Source organism: Ornithorhynchus anatinus, unplaced genomic scaffold (genome assembly GCF_004115215.2).
Source record: "Ornithorhynchus anatinus isolate Pmale09 unplaced genomic scaffold, mOrnAna1.pri.v4 scaffold_264_arrow_ctg1, whole genome shotgun sequence".
Lineage (NCBI taxonomy): Eukaryota > Metazoa > Chordata > Mammalia > Monotremata > Ornithorhynchidae > Ornithorhynchus > Ornithorhynchus anatinus.
In genome coordinates, this window is record NW_024396743.1 from 1,532,445 (window position 1) to 1,546,002 (window position 13,558).

The 13,558-nt window shown below is 61.4% G+C and overlaps 1 protein-coding gene across 3 annotated transcripts in view; it reads left to right on the forward strand.

Annotated features, from left to right (window-relative positions):
- Nucleotides 1-372: 372 nt before the first annotated feature.
- The window catches only part of SEPTIN9 (septin 9), a 106,649-nt gene continuing 93,463 nt past the window's right edge, over nt 373-13,558 (forward strand). Inside the window, exons 1-2 of one of the 3 annotated variants that reach the window (XM_029056815.2) lie at nt 373-624; nt 8,956-9,012. In XM_029056815.2, the coding sequence (XP_028912648.1) occupies nt 405-624; nt 8,956-9,012 (277 nt within the window). In that variant the 5' untranslated portion in view covers nt 373-404. Of the gene's footprint in view, nt 625-756; nt 794-8,955; nt 9,013-9,381; nt 9,686-13,558 lie in introns of those variants that run through there. The other 2 variants (XM_029056816.1, XM_029056814.1) reach the window with 2 other exon arrangements.

Consider the following 13,558-nt stretch of genomic DNA (forward strand, 5'->3'; position numbering starts at 1 on the left):
CTGCACACAGCAGACGGTCAGCTCTTTGCGGGCAGCTATCGTGTCTACCAACTTCATTTGTATTGTCCTTTCCCAAGCTCTCAGTGCAATGCTGTGCACACAGTAAGCGCTCAGTAAGGACCACTAATTGATCGAAACAAGACTGGGTTGGAAGCGGTGGGTGTGGGCCGTCGGGCTGGGGCGGGTGCAGGGGCCCGCGGCGCCTCCTCCCCCCGTGCCACCCCGGCCCCCAGCCTGCCCGGCCCAGCCGCACTTTGAACTTGAACCTGGCCGCCGCTGCAGAGAGACGGACCATCGGTGGTGGCGAGGGGGGCCGGGGGGTCCCGGGCAGGGGGCGGGGGCCGCGGAGCCGGGACGGGGCCGGTGCCGGCGACCGAGGGCCACCAGTCTCCGCTGGGCCGACGATGGAGCCGGGGAGCGGAAAGGGGAATCTCGAATTGCGGAGTTGCGTGCCCCGGCCCCCGCCGCCTCGATGGATCGGCCCGTCCTGCACGCCGCTCATCGGGCGAGGTGTAAGCGGAGGACGGTGGGGACGACGGGGACCGGGAGACTGGGGAGACCCGGGAGAGTACGGCAGGCACGGGCCGGGCCCGGCTGGGGAGGAGCAAGGGCCTCGCCTTGCAGGTAGGAGCCCACAGACAGACTCCTCCTCCTCTACCTCTTCCTCCTCCTCCTCCTCCTTGTCGTCCTCCCTCCTGGGATTAACAGAAACCTTTGGAGCTGCCAACCCCCCGAACTCACCTCCCATGCCCCTTGCCCAGCAGCGGCAGTATGAAGAAATACTCTTATTCAGGTGAGCGCTGTAATGGGGCTGGGGGCAGGAGCGGGGTGAGGGCGGGGCCAGGAGGGGCCAACTGGCCAGAGAGGAAGGGGGCGACGGGAGTTTCCTACCCCGAGATTGAAAGTTGACTTTGCCAAGTGGCACAGAGAGGCGCCTGGGCCCCGGGCCAGCCCTCTCGGGGAGAAAGAAGAGGCGTGGCAGGTGGGTCCGGGCCAGGAAGGCTGGAGATGGCCGGTGTGTGTGGCGTCCAGCCAGGTTTCAAGGGCAGTTGGGAGCGCCCGGGGCCACGTCCGCTGTGTCCACCCTCCCCTGGGTCTGGGCATGGGGGGCCGCAGATGCCCGAGGCCTGAGGCCCAGCCCCACCTCTCCTGTCCAGGTTGGCTTCCTGCCCCCAGCTGGCCCCTGGCCCCTCCCAACCCCCTTGCTGCCCCGCCAGGGCCACGCGGGCATATACCTGGCATATCTGGGCAACTGAGCCAAGCGGCCGGGAGCCAGCAGTCTCAGTCCCTCCCGCGGCCCGCGGGCCCCGGTCCCCACCCAATGGGGGTCTGGTGGCTTCGGAAATCTTGGACTTGGGAACGGTCCCCCAGAACCCCTCTCGGCCCCCTGGGCCTCTCAAACGACGCCCGCACTTGTCTGTTCGACAGAGTGCAGGTGGGCAGCTTCTCTCCTCTGCTGCCCCGCCACTAAGGAGAGTGCCTATCAGGGGCCTAATCAGTTGTATTTATTGAGCCCTCACTTTGTTGAGAGCACCCCAACTGAGGGGCAAATGGAGGCCCGGGAGGCCATTCGCTCAGTCGTATTTATTGAGCGCTCACGGCGTGCAAAGCACTATACTGAGCGCTTGGGAGAATACGATTTACCAACAGACATTCTGGCCCACAACAAGCTCACGGGCCATGTGGCGGGTGGCAGAGTTGACCCCATAAGGGGCTCAGGGGAGAGTCCAGCCCTCCTGGGTTCCTGGCTTTCTCATCCTTTTTTTTTTTTTAAATAGTATCTGTTTAGTGCTCACTCTGTGCCAGGCACTGTACTGAGCGCTGGGGTAGATATAAGCTACCCCACAGAATCCCTGTCCCACAGAACCACTGGCTTCTGCTTTGGAAGTTCGTCAAGCAGACGGTGGTATTTATAGCAGAGACTGTGCTGGGCACCTAGGGGACTACTAGAGAGCCAGTAGACCCCACCCATGCCCTCAAGAAGCTGAATGTACTCGGCGTAGAGCACCGGACTGAGCTCTGAGAAGAGGACAGTCGAGTTAGTGGACAGGATCCCTGCCCTCAGAGAGCTTTACATTCTTTCGTGTGCAGAGCACTGGACTAAGGGCTACGGAAAGTCCGGGAGACACGATCCCTGATCTCGAGGAGCTTCCTCCGGTCTAGTGGAGGAGACGGACACTAGAGTAACGTGCAGAAAGGGGAAGGGAGTGCCGCGTGTTCCAGCCAGAGCTTATACAGCAGGTGTGTCGGTTCCGGCCGCGGGCTGTGCCAGTCGTTATCGGCAGCCGGGAGGCTGTTCGGAGGGCGTTCAACCCCTGTCCGGGCGTCAGAAGGATTTTTGCCCCTTTGGCCCCGGTGCTCTGAGCCCCCTGCTGGGTCCCGTTATCCAGTAGATCCAGTAGGGGAAAAGAGAGCTCAGGCAGGGAAGGCCTCTTGGAGGAGGCGTGATTCGAGAAGGGCTTTGAAGATGGGGAGAGCCGTGGTCTGCCAGATGTGAAGGTGGAGGGAGTACCTGGCCAGAGGGAAGACGTGGGCGAGGGGCAGCGGTGGGATAAGCAAGATTTTCCCTGTTGCCAAGGTTTTCTCCTTGTCTCCTCACGTCCGAGCTTGTCGGGGCGTCTATCCTTCATAATAATGATAATGTTGATATTTGTTAAGCGCTTACTGTGTGCAAAACACTGTTCTAAGCGCTGGGGTAGATACAGGGTAATCAGATTGTCCCACATGAGCCTCACAGTTAATCCCATTTTACAGATGAGGTAACTGAGGCACCGAGAAGTTAAGTGGCTTGCCCACAGTCATACAGCTGACAGGTTGCAGAGGCGGGATTGAAGCCCTGGGGTCTGGAGAGCAGAGTGGACGTCACCCCCTTCCCAGCGCCCCCCGGCCAAAACGTGCCCCCCGTCCCCCAAGCCACTTGCACTCCCTTCGGGCACCCAGCCTGTGTGCTTAACTCTCTGAGAAGCAGCGTGGCTTCTCAGTACTCTCTGAGAACTCGCTGAGAAGCAGCGTGGCTCAGTGGAAAGAGCATGGGCTTTGGAGTCAGAGGTCATGAGTTCGAATCCCAGCTCTGCCACTTGTCAGCTGTGTGACTGTGGGCAAGTCACTTAACTTCTCTGTGCCTCAGTTCCCTCAACTGTAAAATGGGGATTAAGACTGTGAGCCCCACGTGGGACAACCTGATTCCCCTGTGTCTACCCCAGCGCTTAGAACAGTGCTCTGCACATAGTAAGCGCTTAACAAATACCAACATTATTATTAACTCTCGTTCACGGATTGACACAATCAGCCCCTCAAATACCTCCCCCTCTCCCCCTGCCCCACCTCCCCTTCCCCCCCTTGGTGTCTGGGGCCACCGAGCAGCCTGGTGACCACATCCTGGGATTGCCAGGATTCCCGGCCAGGGTCTGAGTCAGGAACGCCACCCGTCATGGGCCCGAACGGCCTGCCCGCCCCTCCCTCCCTCCCGGAAGCTGTGCCTGCCGCCGCCTGGGACTCCCCCCGTCCTGCCACCCATCCCACCTCTCTTCTCTGCTCCCTGAGGGGTCTCCCTGCCCCACCAACCATTCCACCTCCCCACTCTGCACCCAGTAGGTGGAGGACTACTAGAAATTGTGCACGTGCGCGTGTGTATGTGTGCGTACAAGTAGGGGGAGAAGGATCCCAGTGTGTACCCATGCTTCTGTCCCTGGGAAGCAGTGGCTAGAGCTCGGACCTGGAAGTCAGAAGGACCTGGGTTCTAATCCTGGCTCTTCCATTTGTCTGCTATGGGACCTTGGGCGAGTCGCTTCACTTCTCTGGTCCTCAGTGTCCTCACCTGGAATAAGGGGATCAAGACTGTGAACCCAGGGTGGGACAGGGACTGTGTCCAACCTGATTAGCTTGTATCTGCCCTGGTGCTTAGAACGGTGCTTGGCACATAGTAAGTGATTAACAAATGCCATAAAAAAGAAGAGGCACCTGGGAGGAAGCCCAGGGCGGCTGCCCAGCCTGAACTGGGGGAGGGGATTGTTGGACCTGCCCGATAGCCTAGCGGAAAGAGCCAGGACCTGAGAAACAGAGCATGTGGCTTCTAGTTCTGGCTCCGTCACTTGCTGGGTGACCTTGGGCAAGTCATCTCTCTGGGCCTCGTTTTCCTCCTCTGTAAAATAGGCTTTCACTCACTACCTGTTCTCTCTCTCCCCTTTAGGGAACTTTGTCCGACCTGGTTAGCCCATGTGGGACGTGGACTGGGTCCAACCTGGTTTGCTTGTACGTACCTTTGTGTTAGTACGCTGCCTGGGACATACTAAGCGCTTAATAAATACCATAAAAACCAAATGGCGCAATTGTATCAGGGTGAGAGAAGCAAATCTATCGACAGAGAACCAATCGAGCAATGGTATTTATTGAGCGCTCATTCTATGCAGAGCACCGTACTAAGCGCTTGGGAGAGCCCAGTACCCCAGAATTAGCAGATGTGTTCCTCCCATAACGAGCTTACAGTCTAGAGGGGCCATCAGTGCAGCGGAGAGGAATATAATACATCAGCGCTAAGGGCGACTGTTGGGTCGATGGAGGGGCATCGTGGGGAATAAATCAGGGAGGGCTTCCTGTGCTCCAGCCCTGAGTTGGGGCACCAGCGTCCTCTTCCAGGAGCCCCTTGTCACCACTTCCCCCTCAGTGGGTCCCACCCCCGGGGGCGGGGCTGCTGCTGGCAGGACCCAGCCCTGTGCCAAGCACCAAACGCCCAGCAGGATCCCCAGCGGATGGCTCTGCTCGGCAGCCCCTTCCGCTCCATGCCAGGCTCCGTGACTCAGTGCTCCTGCAGCCCTGAGCTGTGGTATCCAGGGCATGCCTCGGGGCTTCCTTAGGCCTTCGCCCGACTTCTCTCCAGACCCTTCTGAGGGCCTGCCGAAAAGAGGGGCCGGAATGGTGCAGAACATTTGCCGAGGGCCCCCTTTCCCTCCCTCCCTCTTATTCCTCCTCCTGCTCTATTTTAAAACTGTGGTTAGAAGCAGCAGGCTCTCTGGGTGGCAAAGTGGGGTGTCAGTCCTCTTCTAGGCCGCTGAAGTCCCCCCCCCCCGCCCCTTGGCCCGCCCCAGCCCTCCGCTGTCGGCCCTGGTTCCGCCAAGGGCAAGGGGAGAGGAGGGGAGGGGAAGGAAAGCCTCCCTTGTCTGGCCAGGGGCGTGGGCCTTGAGGTTTGCGGGGTTTGGGGGTTTGGGATTTTGTGCTTCTCCCCCCCCCCCCCTTCTCTTAAAAACGGAAAATGTTCTGCATTTTCTCCGTGCCAGAGACAGGCTGGCACTGTGGAGCACGAGTCCTTTCGGCGGGGGAAAATAAACAGTGTAAATCGAACACAAGCCGGCCCCAGAAACCCAACACCCATGCTGGTTTCTCCCCACCCCCACCGCGCCGACATGGCTCGGTTCGATGGACGAGCAGGCCGAGGGTGGGGGGCGCCGGGGCTGGGGAGTGGTTTGCCCAAGGTAACCCAGCGGGCCGAGGGCGAAACCCGGGTCTTTTAACTCTCAGTCCTGTGCCTTTTTGCTCTTTGGTGCCTCCCGGGTGCTTAGTACAGGGTATCACACCTAGCGAGTGCTTAGGGGCTGCCACTTCTACCGTCGCTATGATCACTCGATGGTATTAATTGAGCGCTCACTTCAGTCCTGGAGCCAAAAGCCATGAGATCGAGTGTATCCCGTGATGCATCTCACCTCCCCCCAAGGCCTGAGGCTCCTGTCAGATGGCTTCACCCCCGCACCACCCCAGTGAGCCCCTGCTTTTGTCTTCAGCGTGGTGGGGAGGAGCCAAAGGCAGGCCCCAGGGCCATGAGGAAGGAGGCCTGGGTTCTTCAACCTGGGCTTGCTGGGTGACCTGGAGAAAGTCCTTCTCTGGGCCTTGCTTTCTGTGCCCAGAGGGCAAGGAGAAGGCCCCCCCGCGCCCGTCGGGGGCGGGTGAGAGATACTGGGATGCTGAACGCGGCCGTGAATAGGCACCTTTGAGAGGAGAGAGGTGCCGGAGGAGGCCTGGGTTGTGCCGGGGTTGTTTAAACAGTGGTGGCCACAGCCCTGCCCCACGTGAAAAAGAAACCACCCGCCTCTATGGAGCTACACACAGGCTCTCCTCCGCCCCTCACCCGGGCTGGGGGCCGGAGCCCAAGCTCCCCGGAGGGAATATGGGCGCTCTGTGGAGCTCAGCCAGGGCCGGGGAGAGAGCAGACGTCCGGCCCTACGGGAAAACCTTGTGGGCGAGGAACGTGGCCACCAACTTCGTTGTATTGGACTCCCCCAAGCACTTGGTCCAGCGGTCTGGATGCAGAAAGTGCTCAATAAGTGCTCTCGTCCCGGCTCCTCCACTCATGTACTGGGTGACCTTGGGCAAGGAACTTCACTTCTCCGAGCCTCAGCGCCCTCCTCTATAAAACGGGGTTTAAGAGCGTGAGCTCCTTGTGGGACAGGCACTGAGTCCAACCTGATGAGCTGGGGTCTACCTCAGTGCTTAGTGCAGTGCTTGGCACATAGGACGCGCTGAACAGATACCATAGAAAAAAGTAATAAATGCCATTGATTCTTTGAAACCGGGGCCTTGTTGCACCACATCGGTCCCGCCTCTGCCCTCTTTGGCACCCAGCAGGAGGAACACAGGGCAGGCGGGCTTGCCAGGTTACCGCCCGGAGGCCGAGCGTCCAGGACGGGTGGAGGGAGGAAGGCCAGGGTCCAGCGCCCCGGCAGTTGCCACAGGTTCACACCTTCGAGCGGGTGCTTGGGTGGAGTGGGGAGGGGAGCACCTCTTCTCACTCCCTCCTCAAATATAGGTTTCCTTATCACACCCCCCCACAACAAGGTGTTGGTGTTAAGGGGCCCATTGGTACCTTGTGGTTGCGAGTGCCAGCTGGACCGAGGTGGGGCCAGGGTGGAAGAAGCGTGGGCCTCACTGGTCCCTACCTGGAGAAGGGGTTGCCCCTCCACCTCCCCCAGGACCCCATTGGTCATCGGGGCCGGGCACTTGCTGGCCAGTCGGCCCCCCAGGGGTTGGTGAACGGGGGCTACCTTGGGGGCAGAGCTCTGAGCCCCATCCTGGGCAGGTCAGTCAGTCAAAGGCATTCATTGAGCATTTACTGTGAGCAGAGCACTGTTTTAAGCTCCTGGGAGAGTCCAGTAGAACAATAGGCAGACATTCCCTGCCCACATGGGCCGACAGTCTAGAGGGAGGCTGTTGAGCCCCGGGTCCCGAGGAGGTGGCTGTTGGTGACGCTACTCAGCCTCGAAGCCCCCAACCCCCACCCCCAACCCGAGGGGTCTCCTGCAAGTCACTGCAGGAGGCAGGCAGGCGGAGGTCGGAGCCCCTCCCAACGGGCTAGGCAAGACTTCAGTCTTCGACCCCCGAGGCCCGGATGGCCAGAACCGGGGCCTATGGGGAGGTCGGAGGTTCGGAGCCGATGGAGAGATGGGGGGCCAGGGTGGGTGAAGCCGGAGCCGATGAGGTGGGCGTGCGGAGAGCCGAGCCACAGCATTTGCACAGAGGGAAATGAATCAATCAATCAGTTGTATTTATTAAGCTCTTACTGTGGTCCGAGCACCGTGCCAAAAACTTGGGAGAGCCCACTATAACTAGGAGGTAGACACGTTCCCTGCCCTGCCCCCAAGAAGCTTGCAGTCTAGAGGGGTAGGAAAAGGATCCCCGTTCCAGTCCCAGCTCTGCCTCTGGCCTACTGCGTCGCGTGGGGCAAGTCACGCCCCCTCTCTGAGTCTGTTTCCTCATCTGTAAAATGGGGATGAGGTCCTACTCTCCCTCCCCCTCAGCCCGTGAACCGTGTGGAGGACCGTGAGATCTGTGCACGGTGGTGAGCGGACGGGCTCCGAGCCCGTCCTCCTGATCGACCCCAGCTCTTCTGACGGAGAGGCACTTAGTAAGTGCTCTAATTAGAAACCGGATTAAAGGATGAACAGGAGCTCTGCGCTTTGTTCCGAAGAGGGCCCCTAGGGGCCTGTTACGGAGCCGTGCCCCCGTCCGGGGTCAGCCCTGCCACGCAGGCAGGCCGTCACAGGATTTCTCCAGGGTCTCCCACACCCACTCGGAGGGCGCCGTCCTAGGGGCTTGGGAAAGCGGGACAAAAGGTGCCCCGGCCACCAGGAGCAGGGGAAGCAGCGTGGCCTAGTGGAAAGAGCCCAGGCCTGGAAATCAGAGGACCTGGGTTCTCATCCTGGCTATGCCGATTGCTAGCTGTGCGACCTTGGGCAAGTCACTTCACTTCTCTGGGCCTCAACTGCCTCAACTGTGAAATGGGGATTCAATATCTGTTCTCTCTCCCACTTAAGATTGTGATCCTCCTGCGGGACAGGGATTCTCCCTGCCACTTCAGACTGTGAGCCCTGTGCAGGACAGGGCCTGGGTCTGACCAAATCGACTTAGCCCAGAGCTTAGAACAATATTTGCTTAACAAGTGCCATAAAACAAACAAGGAGCTGCCCCTGAGTCGCAGGCCTGGTTTGAAACCCTTGTGATTCAGGCCGGCTGGACCCTAAGATTTCCAAAGTCTGGAGGGATGGTGGGGGTAGGGGCCGGGACCAGCCATTCCCTGTAGCCGGGACACCTGGAGGTTGGGTGGGTGGGGCAGGTCCAGAGGTTTAGGGTGGTTCCAAGGTGTACCGGGAGGCCCGACCGGCCTCACGGCTCCCCAGAACATGGACCCCGAGGCTGCCCTTAATGAGGAACCGACCCACTGGGGATTCCCGGCATGGACCCGGTGACTGGAATCCCTTCAGCATGTGGTGGCCCGGATCTAGGCTCCTGGCTGGGCAGGAGGACACTGGTCTTGGGCGGGGCCGTGGGGGAGGGCGAGCTGAAGCCAGGAGGGTGGGAGGACGGGGGTCCAGTCGGTCCCAACCACGACGAACCCTGGCCCCCTTAGAGGCCCCAGGAAATGCTGCGTCAGCTCAGCCAGAAGCGTGACCTCTGCCTTGTTGACTTTAGGGATCACGAGGCGCTCCAGCGGATCCCTTCGGAGGCTCGGGGACATGACAGGACAAGGTAGGTGCTCGTCTGGACGGGTTCCTGGGTCCCGGGGGCCCAAGGGGGGGACGGAGGGGCGTGGGTGGGGCACTTGCGGCCTCACCAGCTGCCCCGCAGACCCGATCCTGGTCTGGAAGTGGCCAAAGGGCTGGCTTGGCTTCAGACACTGGGATTGCCCCAAGGTGGGAGAACCTGCCGCCTCCTTCCTTTCCATATGATGGTATCACGTTCTACCGTGCGTGCCCACAGTGACACATGGAAGTCACCTTGAGCCCAGAGTGGGTCACTCCAGAACCGCCCTGGCCCTTGAGAAGGCAGGCGGGCACTGTGTCCAGCTCAGGAGAAAGGGTTAGGGGCGGGAGGCAGGGAGTGCAGGCGCTTTCAAGTGCTTAACCATTGACTATGCGCCCCGAGGTGCCCCTCACCCTGGAAAGCCACACCCCCGTGACCTCACTTGGTTCACCGCGCATGTGGCGACCTGTGATGGCGTCTCCTGGAACTTTTCGTGGAAGTCTGTGCGACCGTATCCACCCCAACCTAGAGCGGACCACCCCCCTTCCCTGGCTCGCGCCAGAGCCGAAGGTGTTGCCCCCCCCTCACCGGGTCCCCATATACGTGGGGGCCGCTTCTGAGCCTCAGCACTCGACGGCAGGAGCCGCGGCGGTGGACGGAGGCTGGGTGCCGGTGGACGGTATGCTTGCTGGACGGAAGGGAGTCTGGGGCCGCAGCCGTGCCGGGCGGGGGGCAGGAGGGCTGGGCACTGGATGCGGGGTGGAGCCACGTGGTTGGCCGCCCCGGCTTAGGCGGCCAATGAGCTGGGAGGACCGGCATATTGATCCATTTCTGGCATTTTTTGGACGCTTATTGTGTGCAGAGAGCACAATACAATAGAGTTGGTAGAAGCGTTCCCCATTCTCAGGGAGCTTACAGTCTAGAGGGGCGATAGACGTTAATATCAATAAATGAATTATGGCGATGGATGGGAGTGCTGTGGGGGGTGACTCTCAGGTGCTGTAAGGGGACAGATACAAGCTCAAGGGCAATGATGCAGAAAGGAGAGGGAGGAGAGGAAATGAGGAAGGCCTTTTGGAGGAGATGGGATTTCAGTAAGTCTCTGAAAGTGGGGAGGGCAGTGGTCTGTCAGATGGGAAGTGGGAGGGAGTCCCAGCCTCGAGGGAGGGCGAGGGCGAGGGGTCGGTGGCAAGAGGGATAAGATGGAGGTGCGGTGAGCAGGTTGGACAGAGGGCGGATGGCTCAGACCCATCCGGTCTCTCCCTTTGGCGAGCTACTGGCCAGGGCAGGTTCTTTGCCCTATTGGCAGTTGGCCAGGGTCCACCCCAAGGCCCCGAGGCTTTTGGATGTATTTCCCCGGGTTTCCGTCCGGCCAGCTACTTTCGCCGCCGAAGGGACCACGTGCACACAGTACAAAATCTTCCCTCCAGCCTCCTCTGGGGCCCTGATTCTTCCTTCTGGTGTCTCCTCTCCCATCCCTTCCCTCCCCAATTCCCATCCCTCAGCCTCCAGGCTTGGGAAATTCATGTCCAGGCTGACACTGGCACCATCTGTTTGCTTGACCCTCTGGCCTCACCTGCTTGCTTCACCCTCCCTGGCTGCCCTGCCCATCCCATCTTCCCTGCCTGTGTTTATGCGTGCGTATGTGTGCAGGCCCAGGGAGCGAGATGCCAAAACCCTTCACCCAATTGCCAAGGGCCAGTCCTGCTGAGCAGGGCAAGCCCTCAGCCCCTCTGCTTCTCTAACCAGCGACCTGGGACAACTGCAGCCGCCCCATCTGCTAGGTTCTGGAACCCCCTTTCCTTGTGCACGCCTCAGCTCTCCCCAGGCGATGGATTCCGGGGACAGTCCCAAGTCGGATTCAGCACCGCCTGGGTTAGTCTGCTGGGGGAGGGAGGTTCTGTGGCGTCCGTTCATTCCGTTGAAGAATGAAAACCTCCCCCAGCGAAACAGGCCGCCCGGCTCGGACACAGTAACAAGCCAACCCCAGGCTCCCTTGGGCTGAGATGAGCCCAAATGTATCCGTCTCGGGACTCGCGACCTTGGGCAGGGGAAGGGGAGACAAAGGGCAGCAAGGGGCGGAAGGCTGAAGGGGCGGGACCGGAGAGGTGGCTGGGGGGCGGCAGGTGGCGGGGCTGGAGAAGGGGGCAGCGGCGTCTCTCCGGGCACTCGGCACCAGGTACGGGCGTGGGGAGCGTGGGCCAGGTTGGGGAGGGGTGTGGGAGGCTGCGCTGTCCCCTCGTCTCTGACAGTGGAGAAGAGAGAGTCGGATCTCCGGATGCAGGGTTTTGGGGAGGGGGAAAGTGATGGAGAAACCGTCCCTCAACTGCCACTTCTCCATTTCCTGGGCTTGTGGAGACCGGTGGGGTCCGGGTGGTGGGGGAAGGGAGAGCCTGGACCCAGGAGATCGGAAACTTCCCTATCAGCAACCCGGTCCGGCCACCTCCCCCTTCCAAGGAGCCAGCCATTTTTCCTGGCCCAGAGGAGCCGTCGGCCCACATCCCCCTTCCCCAAATACGGGGATCTGGGTAACCCACCTTTGGGTGGTCCTGGAAAACAGCGGTTCGTTGCGGTAGAGGTTACAGCCGTATGTGTGTGTGCATGTGTGCATGTGTGTGCGTGTACCTTCCAGGTGATCTTCCGTGTTCTCTGAGGCCACGAGCGCCAGCCAGAGGCTTGCCTGGTTCGAGGCTGGACCATGGGGCAAGCAGGTGAACGCCACATTCTCCTTTGGGCCATCTTGGAGGTGATTCTGGGCCCGGGGGCCGCGGCAGCTCCTGGGATACACGCGTGTGGCAGCTGGGGGCATAGGGTGGGGATGGGGGACTAGGAGAGGGAACCGGCAGGCAGAGGGGCCTGCGGGGTGCTCCCAGGGTAGGAGCCAGGAGGACCGTGTAACGGGGCCTAGTCACGCTCCATCCGGAGCTGGCCACAGTTGGGCGGAGAAGGAACGGAGGGAGCCGGGAGATGGTGCGCAGGAAGATTGTGAGAACCCAAGGACCGGGGGGCTTTGAGGGGGATGTCGGGGTGGCGTCCGGTCCGTCTGAAGCGGGGGAGTTAGGGGGGAGAGTGGGTCTGGCGGAGGAGATGGACCGAGTTGGAGGGGCTGGCGGGTCGCCCAAGTGGAGAGCTTCACGGTGCAGGAGGAGATGAGGGCTTGCAGGTGGGGTCAGAGGTCAGGGCAGGAGAGGTGAGTTTAAGGGCTATCTGTCTCGAGGTGGTGGCCGAAGCCCTGGGAGGCAGGTGAGGGATGGAGGGGGGAGCGGGCAAAGCCAGGGAGCCCAAACGGAGCCCGGCAGACCGGCCGCAGTGAGAGGGGGTCCCCCGGAGGGCTGGCCGGCCGGTTCCCAGCCAGTCCGGCCCCTCTCTGTCCGGGGTCCCGTCGGGCCGAAGCCCGCTAGGTCCAGTCGGGACTCGGGCGGACTTCTGCTGAAGTGCGTGCGATGTCGTTGGGTCATTCGACGTGCCGCGCCTAACACGCGTGATGCCCCGGTTGCCTGCCCGTCCAGTGTCCACGCGGGCCGCCAGGGGCTCGGATTGGGCTCTCGGTACCTCTCCGGACCACCCCTCAGGGCCCCGCTGGCCGATACCTTGTGCCCGGGCTGCGTCTCTGTGCCCTGCGTGCTCTCGGACGGACTGAGGGATCTTTCTAGTGGGAGCGAGCAGGCATGAGGAGGGAAGAGAGCTCAGGCTACCCAGGGGACAGGGTGCCGCATGCGTGTGTGGGTGTGTGTATGTGTGTGCGCACAACTGATGTGCCCGCAGTCCCCTCCCCCTACTTGGGGTCGCGTCTGACCTAGGGTCTCCTTGAGTGACAGCGAGAGGATGGGGCAGCCGGAGGGCACTGGGGACCCTCACCCTCTCCTGGGCCACGAAGGGGTCAGGACCCTTGGCCCAGGGAGCCTGTGGCTTGCCTGGGGACACAGTTTGTCTGCCTTCCCTGGGCCTTTTCTCTCTCTCCCTTTTTCTTTTTCTACCCCTTCTCCTCCCCTTCCAGGGGGACAGACGGACTGGAGTGACTCACAGCCACATGGCAGGAAGCTTCCTCCAAGGCCCCGCCTGCCAATCCCCAAGGAGCCCCCAAAGAGCTGCCAGGCAGAGAATTGGGGCATCCGTGGAGAAGGGTTGGGCAAGGGCGATTGTCCCGAAGCCACCTCCCCTCCAGGGCGCCCCGGGGCCCCGGCCGGTGGCCCCCATCCCCCAGGCCGGGCGGGTTGGACCCGGCCAAAGTGAAGAGTCGGAGGGTGTGGAGCAGGGGGTTGAGGGAGTGACGGAGGGAGCCCAAGGAAGCGGGAAGGAGGCCCGGGGAAGGCCGAGGCCCGGGGAAAGCCGAGGCCCGAGGAGGCCCGAGGAGCCCCGAGGAGCTCACAGTAAGGCCCGCTCGCTCCGTGGGGGAAAATGAAAGGCCTCGGGAAGTCTGCCAGGAATTGGACTCCGCGTGTCGGTTTCCAAGAAGCTAAGTTAAGCATCTCCAAGTGGATGTTAAAAAGAAGAAAGGCGAATGGAGCTGCGGGGCGGGGTCCGGGAGGCGGGGGGATCCCCACCGGCGGAA